General features: G+C 42.8%; 2 protein-coding genes across 3 annotated transcripts in view; one reads left to right on the plus strand and one right to left on the minus strand.

Annotated features, from left to right (window-relative positions):
• Positions 1 to 10731, plus strand: part of PEX5L (peroxisomal biogenesis factor 5 like) — a 204759-nt gene extending 194028 nt beyond the window's left edge. The window contains exon 14 of the mRNA XM_073359307.1: positions 10386 to 10731. Coding sequence (XP_073215408.1) covers positions 10386 to 10422 — 37 coding nt within the window. The 3' untranslated portion in view covers positions 10423 to 10731. The remainder of the gene's footprint in view (positions 1 to 10385) is intronic.
• Positions 1 to 21687, minus strand: part of USP13 (ubiquitin specific peptidase 13) — an 80432-nt gene that overhangs the window by 10985 nt on the left and 47760 nt on the right. For both annotated transcript variants that reach the window (XM_073359304.1, XM_073359303.1), the window contains exons 9-17: positions 21066 to 21137; positions 20714 to 20807; positions 13548 to 13673; positions 12085 to 12238; positions 7270 to 7444; positions 5144 to 5232; positions 4654 to 4776; positions 2138 to 2164; positions 113 to 256 (exon numbers count right to left, since the gene is read on the minus strand). In XM_073359304.1, the coding sequence (XP_073215405.1) occupies positions 113 to 256; positions 2138 to 2164; positions 4654 to 4776; positions 5144 to 5232; positions 7270 to 7444; positions 12085 to 12238; positions 13548 to 13673; positions 20714 to 20807; positions 21066 to 21137 (1004 nt within the window). The remainder of the gene's footprint in view (positions 1 to 112; positions 257 to 2137; positions 2165 to 4653; positions 4777 to 5143; positions 5233 to 7269; positions 7445 to 12084; positions 12239 to 13547; positions 13674 to 20713; positions 20808 to 21065; positions 21138 to 21687) is intronic.

The raw sequence follows: 21687 nt of genomic DNA on the forward strand, positions 1-21687 counted from the left end.
TTCAAAGGGATACGATAGGATTTGTTTGCCATGCATGGCGTTACACTTTATATTGACCCAAGTAAGATGCACAGCAGAGCGAGGTCTCATTCAAACCCTTGAGACTACTGACCTGGTTCTTCCATGTGTGCAATGATCCAGTTGAAAGCCACTTCAGCACCCATGTTTCCTGTATAGTATACAGCTTTCCGACATGCTTCCAAGGGGAAACCCATCTCTGCTAGCTGCATCACTGAAGATTCATCAATATCTGGAGCTACAAGAGAGGATACTCTAATACGTAAAGTCAAAATCAGTCCATTCTTGTAATATTTGTTATTGTATACGGTGCTGCTTCCTATATATTGCATCACTGGGGTAGTTTTAACACTGCAGGGAACAAACACCCATTTAAAAAAAAAAGCAGCTTTATGCAAATCGCTATAGTGGCAATTAGTGATTTATTTATAGCTTTTTATCTTAACGATTTACACAGAGCGTCTTTCACCCTGAGTAACTCCCGAAGTGCTTTACAGAAAGCATTTATAAGAAACAAGTCACCCACCACTGAAGTGCAGGCCTGGCAGAGATTTGCAGTTTCTAAGAGTACTAGATCTGTCACTGTCGGTACATGGACAGTCAGTTCTGTAATGACACCACTTCTGATGTAGTAGATAGAGCACAAGTAGCTTATCTGCAGCAGTGACACTTGGTGAAGACGCCTCAGTTCTCTGAGTATTGTAGCTCTCTCTGACTATAACGGCTTTTACAAGCAGCAACTCTGACATTCTGTTTGGAAATAATTCTCATTTTTTGGTCATGTTGTCTGCCTGCTGAGACATTGGCTAAAATCCTCCAGACCAGCAAATTATAAAAGACACATGATAGGATCAATCTAGCCCCTTTGAGGACTGTGGCAAAACTCTCATCGATGTCAATAGGAGGAGGACTGCTCCTCACCTTGTTCAGAGTTTCTTTAAGGCCTCCCATATCACTTAAGACCTGGGGCATAAGTCATAGGGACAGTTTTATGTAAACCCTCTGTACTGGTGTGAATTTCACCCTATCTGAAAAGCAGCCACTGCTTCTGCTCTGTAGCTACTTTTCAAATATAAATATAATGTATTTCTTTTTGGTGGTGGTGTTGCATTTTAACAGCAGAGCACAGAACAACACTGTGATATGAAGATAAAAAAAATATAATCCCCCCCCAAATGTTCCAACTAAGCATCGCTATTGTTCAGTATCTCACATGAAGCTAGCACCTGGGTATGTACTCTGGCAGCAAGCCCGAGTTGCCACTCAAGTTATACTGCTGCTTTTAGCTCGAGCAGAGCTAGCGTGGATATGTCTATATGAGCTGGGACTCAGACCTCCCACTCAAATATAGGTGTATCCTTTATAGCAAAGATCCAAGGTGTTGGGCCAGTTATAGATCATTTTTAAGGTGAGATCATGGCATACAAATTACAACTGTGATGTAGCAGGATCAGGGACAACAATTTTATAACCAGCCCCCCCCGCCCCCAGCAATTCCCTTCCCCATTTGCAGTTTAGATGAGTCCTGCGTGGGCAATAACAATGTTTAAAGAATACTAAGTGGTATCTCTCTGAAAAACATACTCACAACCTCTTAAACTGGAGCCTCATCGAACACTTATTGACGTTAGCATTAACTTCAATGCACTTTGGATCATGGCCCACATACATTTTGAAAATTGAGCTTTTTAATCTAAAACTATCCTAAATTGCTACTAATAAAACTCCAAAAAAAATATCACACATGTAATTTCAGAGCACTTCTTCCACTCCAATTAACTGTGTTTTAAGTTAAACAATGACAACAAAGTGCATCTGGCTCAAATCTTTTACGCCAAAATTTTGTCCAAAGTGAATTTACCCCAAGTTATAAAAATCGGACTTCACACCAGAAATTGTGGCTGCTCATTGTTGGGCACCACACTGCTATGATGGGTCCTTCAGATACCCAAATGCGTGCAAGTCAACACTGGAACAAGTGTTATGTAAATGCACACAGAGAAAAGTGGCACGCATATCTGTGTAGACAGAACTACCATTCATTGATTATAGCATGTGGATGTGTTTGAACAGCCAAAATCTCAGCACAACGTGCTGGGGAGAAAAATGAGATACATACGCTCCATCCAATGGTTCATCATGCGATCTGGAAATTGAGAAAGAAAAATAAGGAGAAGAAGTGAGTTTGCATGACAGTCAGCTACACTCTACATTGGAAAGAAAGAGGGCCAATTTTGTAGGTAATAAAAATGTCTAGTGTCTTAAGGGCAGCGTGCACTGTACTGATGGAAGGTCACAAAGATAAACTTATGCTTAAAGTAGAGCATCACTGGTGTTGTAATCCAATAATAAAAGGGATAATTAATGGCCTAACCCCATTTAAACCAGGAAGGCCATGATGTTGTGAATATTGTACCATCAAACTGAACTGTTTCTTTCCCCAAAATGTAATCTGCACACCCAGACATTACAGGATGGGCATGCTTAGCTGATTCTTTATGTAAAGCAAGAAGCTGGGATTGAGAGGGCACAAGACTAACAAAATGGGGTAGTGGACACATTGAGAAGTTTTACTTGAACCTGAGAATGCAATGTCTCTGGTAACTCCATCTGTAAGTAAACCTCATAGCAAGAAGCCATGATGTAGGGAGACCAAAATGGATGAAGTGAGGCAGCAAAAGCTGTCTTAAGTTTTATTTTCATTTATAAAAGGTAAAGCTCCAATTTTTTTAGCCTTTACAAGTGAAAATGCAAGTTTCAATGAGGCCCAGATGCCCAGAAAGCCATGGTAAACCACGGGGAGTAGTCTGGAGAGGGGAAACAAGATTGAAATCACTATAAGTCTGTGTATTCCTCTACTCTGACACCAAAATACATTTTAGAGATTGGCATTCTTCCATGTTTGGAAAGCTCACTGCAGTAACAGCACTATTAATACCCAAGTAAATAAATGAGCCAATCCTGTAATGTGAGTAGCATCATTCCTTCTAGTATCACATTAAATATTTAAACACCAAAACCCGAGTCATCATAAAGCAAATTTCAATAATCTGTGTCTAAGGTCATAAGATAATAAAGTGAATTTACTAGCTACAAAACATTTCACTGTCAGGGTGAAGTGGGGAGGAAGCAAGCTCTAATATTGTTTTTACTGGACAGGCTTGATCTAGAAATGGATTATTTCAAGAAGATGTCACATTGTGTTAAACATCTGTAGTAGTGTCTAGCACAAAGGGGTCCTGGCTCATGACTGGAGCTCCTCAGTGTACTGCAATATGAATAATAAATAGTGATTCTTGCTCTTTACAATGAAGAAGTGGCAGACTTTCAGACTTAACCTATGGAAGGACATTTAATGTCTTTCAAAGTTTTATTCTGGAGAAGTTCTATGGCCTGTGTTATAAAGGAAGTCAGATTAGATGATCACAATAGTCCCTTCTGGTCTTGGAATCTATTAATCTACATAACCCCTTGTGTGTTAAGCATAGTTGTGCTGCAGATTAAGGAATCTGGTTTGAAGAAGTGCACTGTTCCCCTTCAAGTACACCACCAACAAGCAATCTTTGGTCTGATACATGCTAATAGATGGTGCTGGGACTGGATAAGACGAGAACCTTATTACCTGATTTAGGGCTCCTGAGGGCAAGGACCATGCCTTGTAAACCAGTGAGCACACATCAGATGATTATTATTCAGGCACAGTCATGCCAAGGTTAATTTATCACTGGTTTTTATATGGCAGTTAGCACAAAAACCCTGGTAAGTAGGTTCAGATGTACATGCCCCCAAAAGCAAGAAATGACTGGGTTGAATTTCCACTCCACTTTTGGCACCCACCACTGATTCCACAGTAGGCATCCGAGCTGAAGTTACATTCCCTGTGGGCTAGAATAAGTAAGCATGACGATTCTATGAGGCTAAATGGGAACCATGAGCCTGTACTCAAAGGCTGAATCTGGCCCCTCTATATCTACTACACCCCAGTGAGTGCGAGCTCTTCAGAGCAGGCCTTGTTTTTTCATTATGCATGTGTACAATGGGGCCTAATCCTCGGGTACTTCTGAGGTGCTACTATAACACAAATAACACCAATACTACTAAGAGGGGTACTAGGAAGTAAGTGCTCTCTGAGTGATGCCACTGAAAGTCCTAAAGTCAAGCCCTACAGACTCTCCTAGATGTACGTACTAGACACCTGTCAAGATTCTAGAGAGACTGAGAACACAAGCTGGGGACAGGGTGGAGAGGGTGAAAAAGGGAATTAAAATATTCAGTTACCCTCTTGCAGAAAACAGTGTGAATTCCTTATACTATCAACAGGATTAAGTTAATTCAGGGCTTCTGAAGAGGTACGACAGCAGCATCCATGTACTGATTTTCAACCAATAGGAGCTGTGGGTGCTCAGCACCTCTAAAAAAAAGTCAGGCCAGCAGTGCATTATTATTGGTCTGTCCTGATCCTATCTACACCCTATATTCATTCACAGAGCCATGCTTCTGTGCCTGCACAGTTGGAGCATGGCATCCAAAAAGAGGCTTCACATGAACCAGCAAAGAGGTGAAGAAAAAGAGACTAACTATCCAGGCAGAGGAAGGCGGGATGGAAGGAGAGATCCTGGAGGTAGAGGACAGTACCTTTGGGGTCGTCAGGAATGATAATGGGTGGAGTAATGTCGGGAAGTTCCTCTTCTCCTGGTTGTAGTCCTGTGGCACGGAGGTGATTGATGTCTAGTAGGTCTGGCATGTCTACGGAAACATCTGCAAACCCAGACAGGAAAAGATTATTGATGCATTCCAGCACATGTACATTGTATTGCAATTTACATGCTACAGTGAGGGGAACTCAATACCCACACTACAAACACAGCCACGATTCTCTTTCCTTAAACTGTTAGTCGGAGTCACCAATGAGAAGTTCAGGACACTTTTTAAAAGACACTTTTACAATGAAAAGTGACAACGTAAAATTGGCTTCTTATGCCACAGATCTGGGGTTCTGGTCTGGCCCTTTATGAAAAGAGGAGCCCACTGGATTTTGTTACAAACTCAAGACTCGCCAATGCACATAAGGCTTCCAAGAGAACCTGGACCAAATGAGGGAGAGGAAAGCATGCAAGATACATACCCAGCTTTTGGGGTATCCAGTCAAGGCCAAAGGTGAACTTCTTTATCTGCACTACCAAGTACTCAGGAAATGAAGCAAAACGAGATGTTCTGGGAAACACAAGAAAGTTATGTTAATAAAACAGAGCAACAAGATTACGGAACACAGATTGCGATGCCTCAGACCACGGTCTCAGCCACATTAACATGAAAAGTTTTACACCTGTGGGTATGTCTACACTGCAATTAAACACCCATGGCTGGCCCATATCAGATGACTCAAGCTCATGGGACTCAGGCTAAGGGGCCGTTTTATTGTGGTGTAGACATTAAGGCTCAGGCTACAGCCTGAGCTCTTGGACCGGAACCCAAACTCTGGGAACCTCCCTGTTGGGGGGATAAATTTTCAGTGCTATGTGTTCACACTGTAATTTTTATTATATATATATATATATATATATATATATATATATATATATATATGACTTTTATCTTTTTACAAATAGGAACATTGGCTATTAGGTAATCTACCTACAAGCACCCAAAGACCCCAATGCTGTTTCTAAATGAGATCTACGGATGACAAGGACTATATGAATGCTAACTATTTTTGCAAATTGTTAAATTAAGGAAAACAAGTGCATTTTTCTTTATTTTTGTACAAATGTATTTGAAGACCTGTTTTGTTTTGTTTTTAAATACAACCTAATCCTGCCTCTGTTTAGAATAGCAGAATATTCTTTACTACCTTTGGACATGCTCACAGTTAATGTATGAAACACTTTGGTTTTTCCTTCATTCTTTCCCTCAAAGTGTGTTTGTCTGCCTGTTTTCTATATGGTGCAGTTGGTGAAACTGTGCACCAATTGCTGGCATTGCTAAAAATAGAAGGCAGTCTACCAAAACAGACCAGTTGCCGGGCCTATTGAAGACAAACTGAAGCTTCTGTAATACCCCAACTGTTTAACCCTTCTTCTTGGCATAAAGCTATCCCCCTATGGCTGTACCCTTCCTTCTATTTTCCTTTGACCACCCAATATTTTCTGTGTCCAAGCCCTTTTTATTACATTTTTGGTCTGACTTTAGATTGTAAACCGCATGGAGGCAGGTTCCTCCTCTTTATATTTGCCTGTAAAGCACCATGAAAAGTGGCACCATATAAGTAACAATAATTAAGTATTACAAACGTATCCTAACTCTACAGCACTGATAGGCATGCTGGGGTATTTTGGCTGAAATTCAGACATATATATCAGAAACCAAATTTTTAGTCCTGCCCTTTCTGCAATTTGAAATCTTCAACCCTACAGCCTGATCAAGGAAGAACTTCTACCTCCATTTGCTCCACCCTATTCTGCCTAGGGGCTGCATGTGGTGCTTTAGAGCATCTTCAGACAAAGCTGGACAACAAGAGACAAGGGACAGAGATCCATACTTGGTCTCTTGTTTGGAAACAGATCTCTACCACTAGCTACTGCATGGGACCCAGGTTAAAGGCGGGCAGAAACTTATCAAGTCACTAAGTTTTACACTCCCAATAAGCATCCACAAAGCTACCTCATTATCCAACTTCAAATCCCTCCTTAAAACTCTCCCTTCTCATGATGCCTACAGAAACTTGACAGCAGTTAGGCTGCTGGCAGGCGGAGACCCCTGCCTATCACCAATATTATCTCCTTATTTCCTTGTACTCCCCCATCAGTCTGTCTGTATCCATCTGCTGTCTATACTTAGATTGTAAGCAAGTTGGGACAAGGAGTGGCTTTTGTTGTTTGTACAGCACCAAGCAAATGGTGTCCTGCTCCATAACTAGGGCTCTTCAGTGCTATTGTAATACCAATAAATAACGAACAATAACAACAAGCTTTGCTACAAACATCCAAATTAAGATGATTCCTGAAGTTCAACAAAGATGATTTATTTATTTGTTGCTCTGAGGGTCATTACAAGCTTCTGAAAGGGAAACTACACTTCTTACTGGGGCAGAACTGTACTAATCTGCACCTTTGACATTCATGAGCCTCATCACCAATCCTGATCCATAACTGACTCTGCATCACTGTCTATTTCTTGCTGTATCATAGCCAAGTGGTAAACTAAACTATATTATGAACATATTGTGCTTTTAATATGGAACCACACACTTACTTAACTCCTGCAGATTTTGCTTGAAGGGCACTGCTCCAGAAGTCTTCTACATTTTCTGGTTCAGAAAAGGCCTGCAGACACGCACTAAACGGGATCTTGGCACGGACGAGCTCTGGTGGAGGTCTCCTAGCAGCTTCTGCTTCTCTCCTCTTCAGTTCGTAGGCAATTAATTCATCTGATCAGAAGCAGACATGACGCTGAAGGCTACATGAACAATTATCCGCCACAGTATCTTTCACTGCAGTCTTACTTCTCACCAGCTTTTGAAATACAAAACTTTCATTTAAAAAAAAATTGGGGGGGGGGGCTTTTATATGGGTCTAAATATGTCCAGGAGACACCAAGATCCTGTCTGCATCAGGATCACAGCCATGTTTTAAACACATTTCTGGTTAGCAGGGTTCTGATCACACAGAGGACAGGGCAGTGTGAACCCTTGAAAACAAGTGATTAAATTCTTCGTGGCAGGATTTTTATTTCTGTACAAATGGCTATGCCTCTCTGCCAACTTCCTCAGCTCAATCCGACTCTGAAAACCATTGCTGGTCTAGCCATCCATTGTGCTTTCTTGACTGGTCAGGGTTATATACTGGGCAGGACTATAGTGCTTATGTTGCCAGTGATGGCCAGTCATACCAGAAATTGTCAAAACTAAAAGCTCCTGAGCTATAAACTCCTGGAAATAAGATGCAAATTTTCAACAGAACATATTTACTGTTGGAACAGATTACCAAGGAATGCCTCCCTTGGAGTCTTCAAATCAAGACTGGATGTCTTTCTAAAACGCATGTTCTAATTCAACCACAAGTTACGGGCCCCATGCAGGAACCACTGGCTGAAATTTTACAGCCTGTTATGCAGGAGGACAGACTAGGTTTTCAAATAGCCTCTTACGACCTTAAAATCTATTAAATCTTGAAAGAAACAGTGGAGAACAGCAAAACCAAGGTAAATTTACCAACCACAACAGGGCCCCTCTTTGCGTCTCTTTACTGGTTCCCCTCTTCACCTCTACATCAAACACACACTTCTTGTCTTTACCTTTAGGGCCCTGCACAACTTCACCACAGCCTATCATTATATGAACCCCCATCCTCACTCTACCAATGCTCCCCGCCATTCCTAACCACCCTCTCCCTTACCTACCACTGCACTTTCTCTCCCATTGCTCCTCATTCATGGGGAAAACACCCCGATAAAATACAAACAGCCACCACCTCATACTCCCTCCTTCAGACTCGCCTCTACCATGATGCCAACAAAACCCAGCCTGCTGGTCTAGCTTGACAGGAGACAAGCTGCAGCTATTCCTCTTTTTTTTCTTTTCTTTTCCCTACTCCCTCACTCTCCAGCTCATTAAAATCCAGAAAACAAAAAAAGAACCCCTAGAATACATGTAACTAAAAAAGTTGGGCTAATTCTTCCCCACATTCATTTGCTTGTATGTTGTAGCCTATGTGTAACCCACATACCTTCTGGGTGTGGTGTTCTGTACCATCTAGTGGCACCGAGACCACTTAGCGAGCAATTAATGAGCCTGTTCTACAGCTCTAGCTAACCGCCAGTTGGCTTTTAGCTCATGCAGTAGAGACTCATACACTAAGCTCCAGAGGTCCCAAGTTCGATCCTGCCTCTGGGGTCTGTCGGCGTTACATATGCTCTGCCCTTTTGCTGTTCGTGTCTTTAGATTGTAAGCCCTTCAGAGCAAGGATTTTCTGTTTTCTATATCTGCACACTGTCCAGCACAACTGGGCCCGGACAGCCAACTGAGACACTACCATAAATAAATATTGACTATGAAGAACCATCAGTGTGACTGTGCAGATAACCCATACACATAAGTTACATTGCAAGAGGAAAATCTGTGTTCACGTTTTCGATGCAGCTTTGTCACAAAAGTGCCACACAAGTGTTTAAAAATGTAAGTTTTGCTGTTTCTTTATAAGCAATTTCTGTTGTTCTGCAATTGAAAAGAAAGTGATGACACTTTTCTATAACAGTCAACTGCATTCCTCTGTTTCCTAATAAATTTAAGCAAAATGCTTGGACTAGATGACCCTGAAGGAACTGTAACAAACCCAGGTGAAGAGCTTTCCCACCTAACTGCAGCATCTGACCCAAGAAAGGCCCAGGTAGAAGAGAAGATTTTCTCTGAATACTGAGCTGTTGTAGGAATATTTAAAATATTGAGAAGTAGATCTATGCAGCCACGGTCACTAAGTCTGCAATATTTTTCAAAGATTAGGCTCACATCAGCCTCCCTTAATGGAAAGCCCCCTCCTCTTGAAAGGCGACTCAACCCTTTATGGTGCCAAGACATGGGATATTTCTCACAAGAAGTCACCATGGCATTTGAAATCTGTCTTATGGGTTGCAATTAGGAAATCCAGACCCCCAGGCCTACAGTGTCACAAAAGTTCAATTTTGTCTCCTAATGTTCATCAGTTTCTTATTCCAGAAAAGAACAAAAGTGGTTGTAGATTCATGGATTTTAAGGCCCAAAGGGATCAAAATGATCATCTAGTCTGACCTCCTGCATAACACAGACCTGAGAATCACACTGCATCATTTCTGCATCACACTATGGCTCAACAAGAGCAGGTCTGTTAGGAGATAGCCAAGCTCCATGTGACAAAGAATTTAGCACCTCCTGTGGTAATCTGTTCCAATAGTTATCAGAGTAGCAGCTGTGTTAGTCTGTATCTGCAAAAAGAACAGGAGTACTTGTGGCACCTTAGAGACTAACAAATTTATTTGAGCATAAGCTTCCGTGGGCTACAGCCCACTTCATCGGATGCATAGAATGGAACGTATAGTAAGAATATATATATATTCATACAGAGAACATGAAAAGGTGGAGTAAGAGGCTAATTAATTAAGATACGCTATTATCAGCAGGAGAAAAAAAACTTTTGTAGTGATAATCAAGATGGCCTATTTAGACAGTTGACAAGAAGGTGTGAGGATACTTAACATGGGGAAATAGATTCAATATGTGTAATGTCCCAGCTACTCCCAGTCTCTATTCAAACCCAAGTTAATGGTATCTAGTTTGCATACTAATTCCAATAGTTAATTACTCTCATTGTTAAAAAATTTGCATTTTATCTACCTAGGTGGCAGATTAAAGCAGGACTGAACACAGCAAACTGAACCAAGCATGCCAGAGAACATAAGAATAAAAGAGAGGACATACCAAGTCAGACCAGTGGTCCTGTCCTGTCTCTGACAGTGGCCCATACCAGAGCTTCAAGGAGTGAACAAAACAGGGAAATTATGGAGCGATCCACTCCATCTTCCACTCCCGGCATGGGGTGCATCCCTGACCATCATGGCTAATAGCCATTGATGAATCTATCCTCCATAAACTTATCCAGTCCTTTTTTGAACCCAGTTATACTTCTGGCCATCACAACATCCCATGGCAGTGAGTTTCAAATGTTAGTTGTGCATTATATGAAACAGTACTTCCTCTTCTTTACAATAAACTTGCTGCCTATTAATTTCATCAGGTGATCTTTGGTTTTTTGTATTGTGTGAAAGCGTAAATAATACTTCTGTATTCACTTTTTCCACACCATTCCTGATTTTATAGACTATGATCATATCTCCCCTTGATCATCCCTTTCTAAACCAAACAACCTAATATTTTTACTCTCTCCTCATATGGAAACCATTCCATACCCCTTGATCATTTTCATTGCCTTTCTCTGTACCTTTTCCAATTCAAATATATCTTTTTTGAGATCAGGTGACCAGAACTGCATGCAGTATTAAAGCTTTGGGCATACCATGGATCTATATAGTGGCATTATGCTATTTCCTGTCTTATTTTCTATCCCTTTCATAATAGTTCCCAGCATATTGTTAGGTTTTTTGACTGCCGCTGCACACTGAGTGGAAGTTTTCAGAGAACCATCCATGATGATTCCATGATCTCTCTCTTGAGTGGTAACAGCTAATTTAGACCCCATCATTTTGTACGTAGAGTTGGGATTATGTTTTCCAATGTGCATTACTCTGCATTTATGAACAGTGAATTTCATTTGACATTTTGTTGCCCATTCACCCAGTTTTATGAGATCCCTTTGTAATTTTTTGCAGTCATCTTTGGATTTCACTATCTTGCATAATTTTGTATTGTCTGCAAATTTTGCCTCTTCCCTGTTTACCCCTTTTCCAGATCATTTATGAATATGTTGAACTGCACTGGTCTCAGTACAGATCCTTGGGTGACCATGCTATTTACCCGTCTCCACTGTGGAAACTGAGCATTTATTCCTATCCATTGTTTCCTATCTTTTAACCAGTTACTGATCCATGAGAGGACCTTCCCTCTTATCTCCCGGCGGCTTACTTTGTTTAAAAGCTTTTGCTGTGGGACTTTGTCAAAGGCTTTCTGAAAGAGGAGTCGTCTTCATTTTGCAGCACTTTCCCCATGCTCTGGAAATACTCAGGCAGACCTGGGGCCCTGAGTCTGCACATATGCACACCCTGTAGGCATGCAAGACCATTTGGAATGTTGTATTCTTGATCAGTTTCTATGTAGCCCACCACCAACTCAGGGTGGATGGGCCACTTATGAAGATGAATGCGCCTGCTACAGCCCTAGCTAACAGAACTGGGTCTTTTAGCCCAAGTAGTAGATGATCATGTTCCAAGATTCAGAGCTCCCAGGATAGATCCCGGTTGCTGCCAACCAACCCAGGGACACAGTATTATATTAACCCTAGCCCATCCCCTATCAGCCTTCCTTTATTGATTTTAGACAGACAGCGCCAACAAGCAAGCCTACCAGCGCCCTTTTGACTTTACCTTTGTTCGTTGCTGCCTCCATGGCCAGAGGTAACTGCATGAGATAGTCTACCCTTTCTGTGTATCGGACTTTCCTAGACTGGCAGCACTGTATGCGTTCTTCCACCAGGAACCGGAAAACATCGCTGGGGTTTTCTGAGCCAATGCGGTTTCTCTGCAGGGAAGATCAGACCTGATCACTTGAGTAGCATCACAGAGCCCAGGGTATGCAAAGTGCTTTACAGACATCAAAAGACACCACCCTTGCCCCAAGGAGCTCACCCCCTAAGGGCCACATGTTAGTCCATGCTGGGAGACCCCTGCATGAGCCTGGAAGTTGCCACTGACATCTGTGAGGAGACACAGATGTCTGCCCACACAGTGTAACTTGCAGAATGGGGGCGTGAATATAGGTGTGCTGCATGGAGTGAAAGGAAAGGTAGGGAGCATGAAGAAGGCAGTTTACAATAAATATGTTAGGTAGAATGTGCCTTACAGAATCCTTTCAGCAACCAGATTATTATTCTTATGTTCTGAGAACTGCATTGAAACAGCACAAGCCAATTTTAGTTAATTATCCAGCTGGAATGCCACTCAAATAATACACCTTCTCTTTGTTATGCAAGTGAATGTCTGTTCTCAGGCACTCACAGGAAAAGATCTACTCACCACCCCCATAATCAGTGTACACGGTTTGGGACATTGAACAGTATGCACACAGATCTGAATAACTTCACACAGAGCGTAACACATGAACAAACACCCTTCATCCTGGGGGGAGGTTATGCTTTAAATTGTAATTGGTTGTCTCCTTTGTCAATTTCCTGGTTAGTCTCTAAGGTGCCACAAGTACTCCTTTTCTTTTTGAAGAAAGTATTAGCATTAGTGCTGACTCTTTTGCATTGCACAACTGAGCTGCAGCTTAATGGGAGTAACATTTCATACAACAGACACTTTGCTTTCAGTATGGGAATCCATCTTCCCCATAACGATTCAATAACATACAACTGATATTTGTCAGGGAGCTAGACAGGGTGATATATTTGCTCCAGAAGAGGATATAAATATGTGGAATAATAATAATATCTGCTCCATTTAACATTCACAGTCTTCATAATTATAAATATATTGACAACTTGTACTGTATACTGGGTAGCTGTTGAAAGCGACAGTCATATTTGCTTATAGCACTCATAGCTTTCTTAATGATGCTCAAATGGTATCAACTGAACTAAGCAAGCTGTAGCTCACAAAAGCTTATGCTCAAATAAATTTGTTAGTCTCTAAGGTGCCACAAGTCCTCCTTTTCTTTTTACACTGGTTTAGAAACTGATTTAGTTAGATCAGTGCAATTCTCATCTAGCCAAGGCCTTAAAGGGTTTGTAAAAAAAAGACGAGATCACATACTGTCCTGTTTCTCTGAAATCTGATCCCCTAACATGTCAAGCAGAGATAAAAAGAAGAAGTAGTGAACACTTTCTCACCTCTGCTAGGTTTATAAGGTGCAGGAAAAACTCCTGTGCATCTTGCTGTCTATTGGAGGAGAATTCTGGGTGCCCTTTGCTTACAAAGGCCTTAAACATTCGAGGAGAAATTCCATTGTGTTGAGGCTAAAAACAAATGAAGAGAGAAATATTTTTGAAAAGCACTTCTGTGCACATTGGTCAGAATTACACACTGGCTCGAATCTTAAAAGTTAGATTTCATAATCAAAGTGCCACAGGAAATAAAGCCATGCCACTGAATCTGATTCTTAAACCACTGCCTAAAAGCTTTGTAAATGCAGCATTCCGATTGACCAGAACAGCAAATGCACCTATACTTACATCTCTGAAAACCAGGAAACAAAGAACTAGGGTGCACATCAGCCGCACCCCACCTCTATGTCCCCTAAAGCTGGCCAGAGCTCCTGTGGAGCCACTGTAATTATGCTTCAGCCAAGGCCGCCTTATAATAAGAAGACATGAGGAATAACTAAATTATGTGCTGTGACCAACAGAACTCTCTCATTTATCTGCACACTCCAAGTGCCCTTCACTGCACTCAGCACAGCTTACAACAGTACTTACATGAGACAGCACGCTACATGACAGAAGCAAGTGCAGGTGTTGTTCCAGAGGGAATCCTGAGGACAAGGGTCCAGAGGTGGTAACAACTGGCAACTCAGGGGTGGTTTGTGCAGAGTAGGCCAAATCTAGGCCAGATGCAGCTAGCTGGTGTTCATTAACCCTGCCCGAAATGTGACTTCACCTTAGTGAGAACATGGTCTGACAGCTTCACCTGCAGCCAGGGCCGGCTCCAGGCACCAGCGTTCCAAGCAGGTGCTCGTGGTGGCAATCTGCAAGGGGTGACAGTCCGTGTGCCGTTAGGGTGTTTCCGCCGCGGCGGCAAATCAGCGGCAGCTTCTACCTTCAGCTGCCCGCGGCAGCAAATCGGCAGCGGCCTCTATGTCCAGCCGTCGCGGCGGCGGCAATTCAACGCAGCTTGGGGCGGCAAAAACAGTAGAGCCGGCCCTGCCTGCAGCCCGTGTGCTCTGTCCCTGCAGTCCCCCATATCCTCCGGAAGGGAAGAGTGCTAGGATGTCTGACAAGGGCAAGTTGGGGCCTCACTCAAATTGGGCAGAGTAGAGGATGCAGACTGGGATTAGTGTGAACCTTAACTCTGTAATTCCTGGTTTACAGAGGTTTGAGCACAGGTGCATTCGGCATTCTGGAAGGGAATGAGGCACTGCCCGTCAACCCTAATTCTGTGTTAAAGTTTTTGGACAGTGAATTTCCCTTGTTTTTTGAGGAAATGGTGGTATTTTGAGGAAATTACGGTAAAGAATAGTGCATGAGTAGGGACCACCTGTGGGCAGGGGCGAAGGAGGCTTCCTCCTCCACAAGGAGGCTTCCTCTCTACCAATTGACCACTAATCCTAGATTGGGCCCCCACGAGGCACAATAATTTTCAAGACAATCCAAGCAAGCGTGTGTATTTTAGAGCACTTGGAAAAATTGGCTAGTAAATAAGTAAGTATAGTGGTGCTACCATCCCATTATAATATGGGAGAAGCAGCATGAAATATGACACATTTTTAAAGGAAACTTTCACTCCGAAGGCCCAGTTCTGATCACAGCATCACCAGTATAAACAAGGACTAACTCCTTTTAGATCCATGGAGATCTGAACCAGGCCCTCAGTTTACAATGCTTGCTCAGCTGCTGGCAGTACATCAATAATATCATTACACTAAGAGGCTCTTTAAGGGCTTCTGTAAACATCTAGAGACTTAATAGTGCTGGGAATTTCTGAATACTGGGTTGTGCATCATAGTGGTGTCCTCAAATGCTCTGCGTCAAAGGAGAAACTATATACCCTGCTTCCTTCTACGACAGAAGGGCTTAGAAACAAGCAAACTGCCTGGCCCCAATCAGGCTTGCCCAGATTTTTGGTGCACTGAATTTGGAATTAAGCCCCATTGCCATTTATATGCAACTTTTATTCGACCATCTGAGTAGCGAGAAGAAAAATGTGCAAATGTGCTGTATTTTCGAGACGAGAATCTCACACACACAGCAAGCCCTTTCCACCAGAGGGAAGCTTGATCACGTTAAGCCAAAAGACAAGATCAGTGGCAAAGTCCCAAATGAAAGATCAGTTGCTGGGGACTCTATAGACTTTGGGCCTCTTTTTTATGTTGACATGGCTCCAAGTAACCCACTGCTCTTCCTAAACTGCTTTACAGTAGTGGAAAGAAGGTTCTAACCCCACAGAATCAAGAATATTTACAGACTACTGGGCATACTTTCCTCATCAACAGCTGCAAAACAGTTTAGCTAGATATAGAGAGCGGACTTAACCGCTCAAAATCTCACACAAATGCTGTGACAGGCGGCATCCACTGACATCAGTTTATGGCTGGATTCCAAAGACCCAGGATGTTAAAAGCCCATTTGCACTCAGTGAAAAATGCTAATGATTAAAGATGTGAAATTCATGTTACACACACAAAAAACAGAAGTTAAGGAAACTGTCTTACAGGTTTGGCCAAAAATCCCTATGCAATTACACTCATTCATTGCAAATGACAGAGCAAACACCTTGGAGGGCAAAATGTGCACTAGGTCTACAGTAGCATTAATCTACAAAATTCCCACCATTGTAATGCCACCAGTGCAGCTCCACCAGAGGGAGCGAGAGTGGGAAATGTCTACCCCACCAATTTTCGAAACAAGGCCAGAGTACAACAAAGAATTAAAACAAAAAAAACTGTTTCACTCCTGACACCATGTTAAAAACTGCTTAAACAGGAACATTTGAATCTACTAAATTATGAACAATGCATATTCTTTTGTGCCCATGGATGGAGCTCTTTCTATTTAATTAACTGGCAGAGATTAGCCCCGAATGTTACTCTGCAGAAAGCTCTGGATAGTTTATTACAACATTCACAGTAGCAAATGCTGTAGCTAAAGTGGAGATGCAGTTTTCATTCTAATCCCCCTCCTCCCATTAAATGTGAAACTTAACACATTACCCTTTGTTTTGTTAAACATACATAGGTTATGCAACAAGTTAGTCGCTGTGGACATCTTAACACTGCGGTGTTGTACTTCTTGAAAATTGTGTCCTCCATTTCTCAGTGTTAATGAACCGTTAACGTTAGTTCTTAACTTTTAATAAATGAAAGGCAAGCAAGATTCACCAAAGCTTCTGTAAACCTAGGAATAAACCACTGGCAAAGCAATCATTCAGGAGAAGCATTCATTGAGATATGATTTTAGATTATGCAAACCACAGTTGCAAACCAGAGATTCCACCTTTGTTCAAAATCTGTCTACTGACAAATTCCCTTTTAAATAAGAATATCGGGTAGGGTGAAATTTCTGTAGCATCAGAAAGAAAGTGGGGATGGTGAGGGGTATAATATAGGTAACTACGGCAACTGTCACTGTTTCTGTGACAAAAGCATGTCCAGCTTCTGTTAGATCTAAAAATACATCTTGGAATTTATCATAGATGCTTCTTCCAAGAAAGAAAGTTCCCCTCCAGATACAGTATCTTCAGTATCTATTACAAGTTGACCTTTTGTTTCCAAACATCCCACCTTGGTGGGAGGGAGGGTTGGCCTCTGGTTAAATTTCATGTTCTGTATTGGGCTCAGGGTAACAAAGGTTGGCAGGGACACGAATACAAACTAGATCCAAAATTTAACTGCCAAAACAGCATCAAAGTAAACTGAGGTTATACAAAAAGAAAAGGAGGACTTGTGGCACCTTAGAGACTATCCAATTTATTTGAGCATAAGCTTTCGTGAGCTCACAAAAGCTTATGCTCAAATAAATTGGTTAGTCTCTAAGGTGCCACAAATACTCCTTTTCTTTTTGCGAATACAGACTAACATGGCTGTTACTCTGAAACCTGAGGTTATACAGTTGCACAGATCTAAACCTCTATAGCATGTGCCTGGCAAGACAGCACTGTATTTTCATGGTAACTAAGAGCTTGCTTCCAGGATACTACAAACTCACCCCACCAACAGGGATTGCCGGAAGAAAATAGGGGAAGCCTAGAAGCACTAGGATTTGAATTGAAAGAGGGGTGGGGGGAGGCACGGAGAGAAACGTGAATTAATGATACCCCCTGCAGACAGAGGAAAGATGAACTGTGGTCCATGGTTTCGTAAAGTTTAATGCCAAAAGGAACCACTAGATCAGTGGTTCTCAAACTGTGGGTCGGGACCCCGAAGTTTTAGTGGGGTAGCCAGGGCTGGCCCCAGCCACTCTAAGCCCAAGCCCAAACACAAGCCCCACCATGGCTTTGGCTTCAGACCTGGTTAGCAGGGCTCAAGTTACAGGCCCCGCCACACCCAGGGATGAAGCCCTTGGGCTTTGGCCCCCCCCCGTCCAGGGTGGTGGAACTCAGGCTTTGGCTCCCCTGCTCAGAGCAGCAGGCCTCGGGTGGGCTCTTGGTCCCACCTCCTGGGGTTATGTAATCATTTTTGTTGTCAGAAGGGGGTCGCGGTGCAAGGACGTTTGAGAATCCCTGCACTAGAACTTCTAAGCTGACCTCCTGTATAACACAGGCCATTAAAGTTCACCAACATCCCCATATAGTGAGCCCAATGACTAGTTAGATTAAATGGCTGTGAGCCACAGACTGAGAACAAGAGAGATCAAGGTGCCTCTAATGCCTGAGGCCCCTGTAGTGGCAGGGAACTGATTCGGTGAGATATGCCCAGATGATCCTAGCCCCAGTCTATTGTGGAGAAGCTCCTGGGGAAGAGAGGGAACTTCTCTGCCCAGTGGTCAATGAGGGGCCCAAAAAACAGCGATGCCACATAACGCAACAGAACATGGCGGTTAACATGGGATGGAACTGGAGCCCCAAACATGTGCCTAGCACCCTCTTTCCCCAGATTTGGATACACGTTTCAGAGCTCACACCTTACGTTGTAATGGGCCCAACCAAGAGCCTCACAACTTCGTGCCCCCAACTGAGCCCTGGGAAAGCTGAGATCGAAATCCAAACTTCCCCTCTTGGGCTCCCTCTTTAGAACACGGTGTGCAATGCCCCATTTTGCAAGTCCACACCACTCGCAAAGGGCTTCCTCGCTCCTGCTGGAAGCACCACCCTTTGGCTGCCCTGGGAATAACTGCTGATGGAACCCCATCCTGGATTCCTCCTTGGCTGTTAATAAGTGTAAGCTGGTGGAATGATTCAGCAAAAAATAACCGTAACAGCCAGCCAGGGCCCACCCTAGATAAAAAAATCTATGGCCTGTGTTATGCAGGAGGTCGGCTTCTGGCCTTAAAATCCATGATTCTATGAATCCCTGTGGGTTAGAGTTTGTAACAAGAAAGTAAAATAATGTAACCATCAGAAAGCAAACAAGCAAATTCCCACAGTTTGGGGGTTCAACCTACCCCCTCACAGCTTTGGGCAAGGACCCTGATTTTCCTAAACAGAGGCATCACTTCAGAAAAATTCAAGTGGGGGAGAGGGGAGAAGAGAAGAGGAAGAGGAAGGTTTGCTTTCATAAAGACCCTGTCCAAAGTCAAGGGGGGGACTGTAACAAGATTTGGGGGGCGGCAACTGCACTCCTTGCCCCATAGCAAATGATGTCCCCAAGTCATTCTCTCTCTTCCACCTCACCAGCTCCCGTAAACCTTCCCTTGAGCACTTGTGCAAAACGAGGGAGGAGATTAGCTGATGCCCCTTATTTACCAGGGACCAGACAGCACCCATGAACCTTGCTCACACAAGAACTGAGCCTAATAGGTCATGTTCAAAAATGACTGATGTGATAAGGATCAATGGATAGTAGGATATACAGGAGGCTTGATAGGCTGCTTGACTGTTGTGTGAATAAAAGCGTAAGGTACCCACTGTTTAAAGAGAAGAGTGTGCAGATAAGTTAATATGGAGGTAGGTGGACACAGCAATACCAACCTTGGCTGGCTCTGGATATCTGGTAAGCAAACTGAAAAAGGAGCAATGGTTTATGCAGTATTAGAAAAAGATCTGACTTTCATGCCACAAAGGAACGATGCAACAGCAAACCAGAGATTAGAGACAAGGACAATATTGGACTTTCAGGAACTACAAACAAAATGTCTCTGCTACTGCAAAATTACTGCCTATGTGGCTCCACTGTTTGCTATAAAAGGTCAGTTCCACACTACGAGTGCTCATTATTATGGATGGATGAGATCCTATGTGAGACAGGCTAGGAAAAAAATCCTTCTCTCCCCTTTCGTCATTTATATATTACAGATGTTTGACTGTAATGCACTGTGCCTCTCTATGACTGCCTTTATTTTAGACCCAAACTGATCTCCACTCCACACAAAGCAGCTATCAGTTCTTCTTACTGTAAATGATTTATGTCATAAAATAGATATGGGCCACAATTGTACTGCCTTGAAACTCCAGTGGCAGCAGGATGGAGGGTACTGAAAGCCACCTCTACTCTTGTGTTTCCAGGGTAGAAGACAGCAGACATTTTGTGATCTGACAAGTTTTCCACACCATTAGATATGAACTATGCCCCATCTTAACTCCAGATTAGACAGAAATCTGAACGCCATCTCCTAGGCTGGCCCATGACTAATCAGAAGTGGTGAATTATGAAACAGAAGCCATAGAATTGCATTATTTGCATTATTTACCATAAAGAAGTCAGTCCTACAGAGACAAAAGTCTCCTGTACCATTAAATATTCTTCTGTTCACCATACTGGAACCTATCCCGATGCCACTGAAATCAACAGGAGTTTTGCCCTGGATTTCACTGGTGACAGGATCAGGTCTTTTGGGTCATTATCCTTCATTTTGAGCTTTAGCCACGTTGAGGAGTTCAGTCCCAAATATTTAGGGCTCTCTAAAATAGCCTTCTGTTGTCCCTTTACAAATGTGCACAAGAGTTCATGGCACAGCTGGAGCAGTAGAATATCCTATTAGCAAAAAAAACCCTGGTCCCTTTAAAACTTTGCACAAATAGCTGCTGACTAATAGATTCCTGAGGGGAATCTTGCATATTACACCTTGCTAAACATGCCACATGGGATCAACTGCACCCCCACGCTCTCCAATAGCCAGCACCTGTTCCCTTTTCTCAGGACATCACTTTTACCTAGTTACAAGGCTGCGAATGCTCAGTCAAATACCTTGTGTTCTTCCTTCATCACCTGTTCAATAAGCTCAGATTTCATTGGTGGTTTAGAGTACTGGCCCGAAAGGAGGCCGTGTCCTAATTTAGCCCTGTAGGGAGAAGGGGAAGAAAAACAAACAGAAAGACAAAGATTTTCCTGCAGGTTTGGAGAAAAGAAACTGACAATAACTTTAACTCCTTGAAATCTCTTTACTGTCTTCAATTAGCTAGGCTGGAATATATAACTATCATTCCTCCTCCCCTGTCCTTCTCCCCAACCCCTGTCAAGATGCTCTCCTACTATTTACAGCTAGTTTGCTGTAGCATCCTTGGCTCAATATGCTTAATAATAGGAACCTGGCACTTACATCTGCGTGTTGAAATCCTGTGTTGGATCTAGAGGGGAGTAGTCGAATATTCTCGGAAGGTTTCCCACATACCTGGGCAGTAAGAATAAAGGAGAAATGGTCAAAGATTATAGGTGACTTTATCTGGGTCCTTTGCTAAGACGCCTGGATGCCCTAGCAGGTTGTACTGCAGTGATATTTAAGCAAACTTCATCTCTTGGGAGAGTTCTATAGTGACAAGCTTAAGCCACCACCACGATGCAAACAAACAATCCCTCTCTGCTTTAGAAGCTCCTAAGTGGAGGGGGAAAATAGATCAATGGTTAGGGTGCTAGGCTGGGCCTTGGGAGATCTGGAGTCCATTCCCTGCTCTGCCACTGACCTCCTGAGTGACCTTGAGAGAGTCCCTTAGTCTCTCTGTATCTCAGGTCTCCATCTGTAAAATGGGGATAGTAGCATTGCACTACATCACAAGGTGTTGTGAGGATAAATACATTAAAGATTGTGAGGCATTCAACTACAGATATGGGAGCCATATAAGCACCATGGATAGGTTGACAGCAAACTTACGAACCGTAGCACTTACTCTCATCAGAGTACTGCATGGACATTCACTAATTAAGTCTCACAACATCTCTCTGAG

The sequence above is a fragment of the Lepidochelys kempii genome, chromosome 9, assembly GCF_965140265.1.
Source record: "Lepidochelys kempii isolate rLepKem1 chromosome 9, rLepKem1.hap2, whole genome shotgun sequence".
Lineage (NCBI taxonomy): Eukaryota > Metazoa > Chordata > Testudines > Cheloniidae > Lepidochelys > Lepidochelys kempii.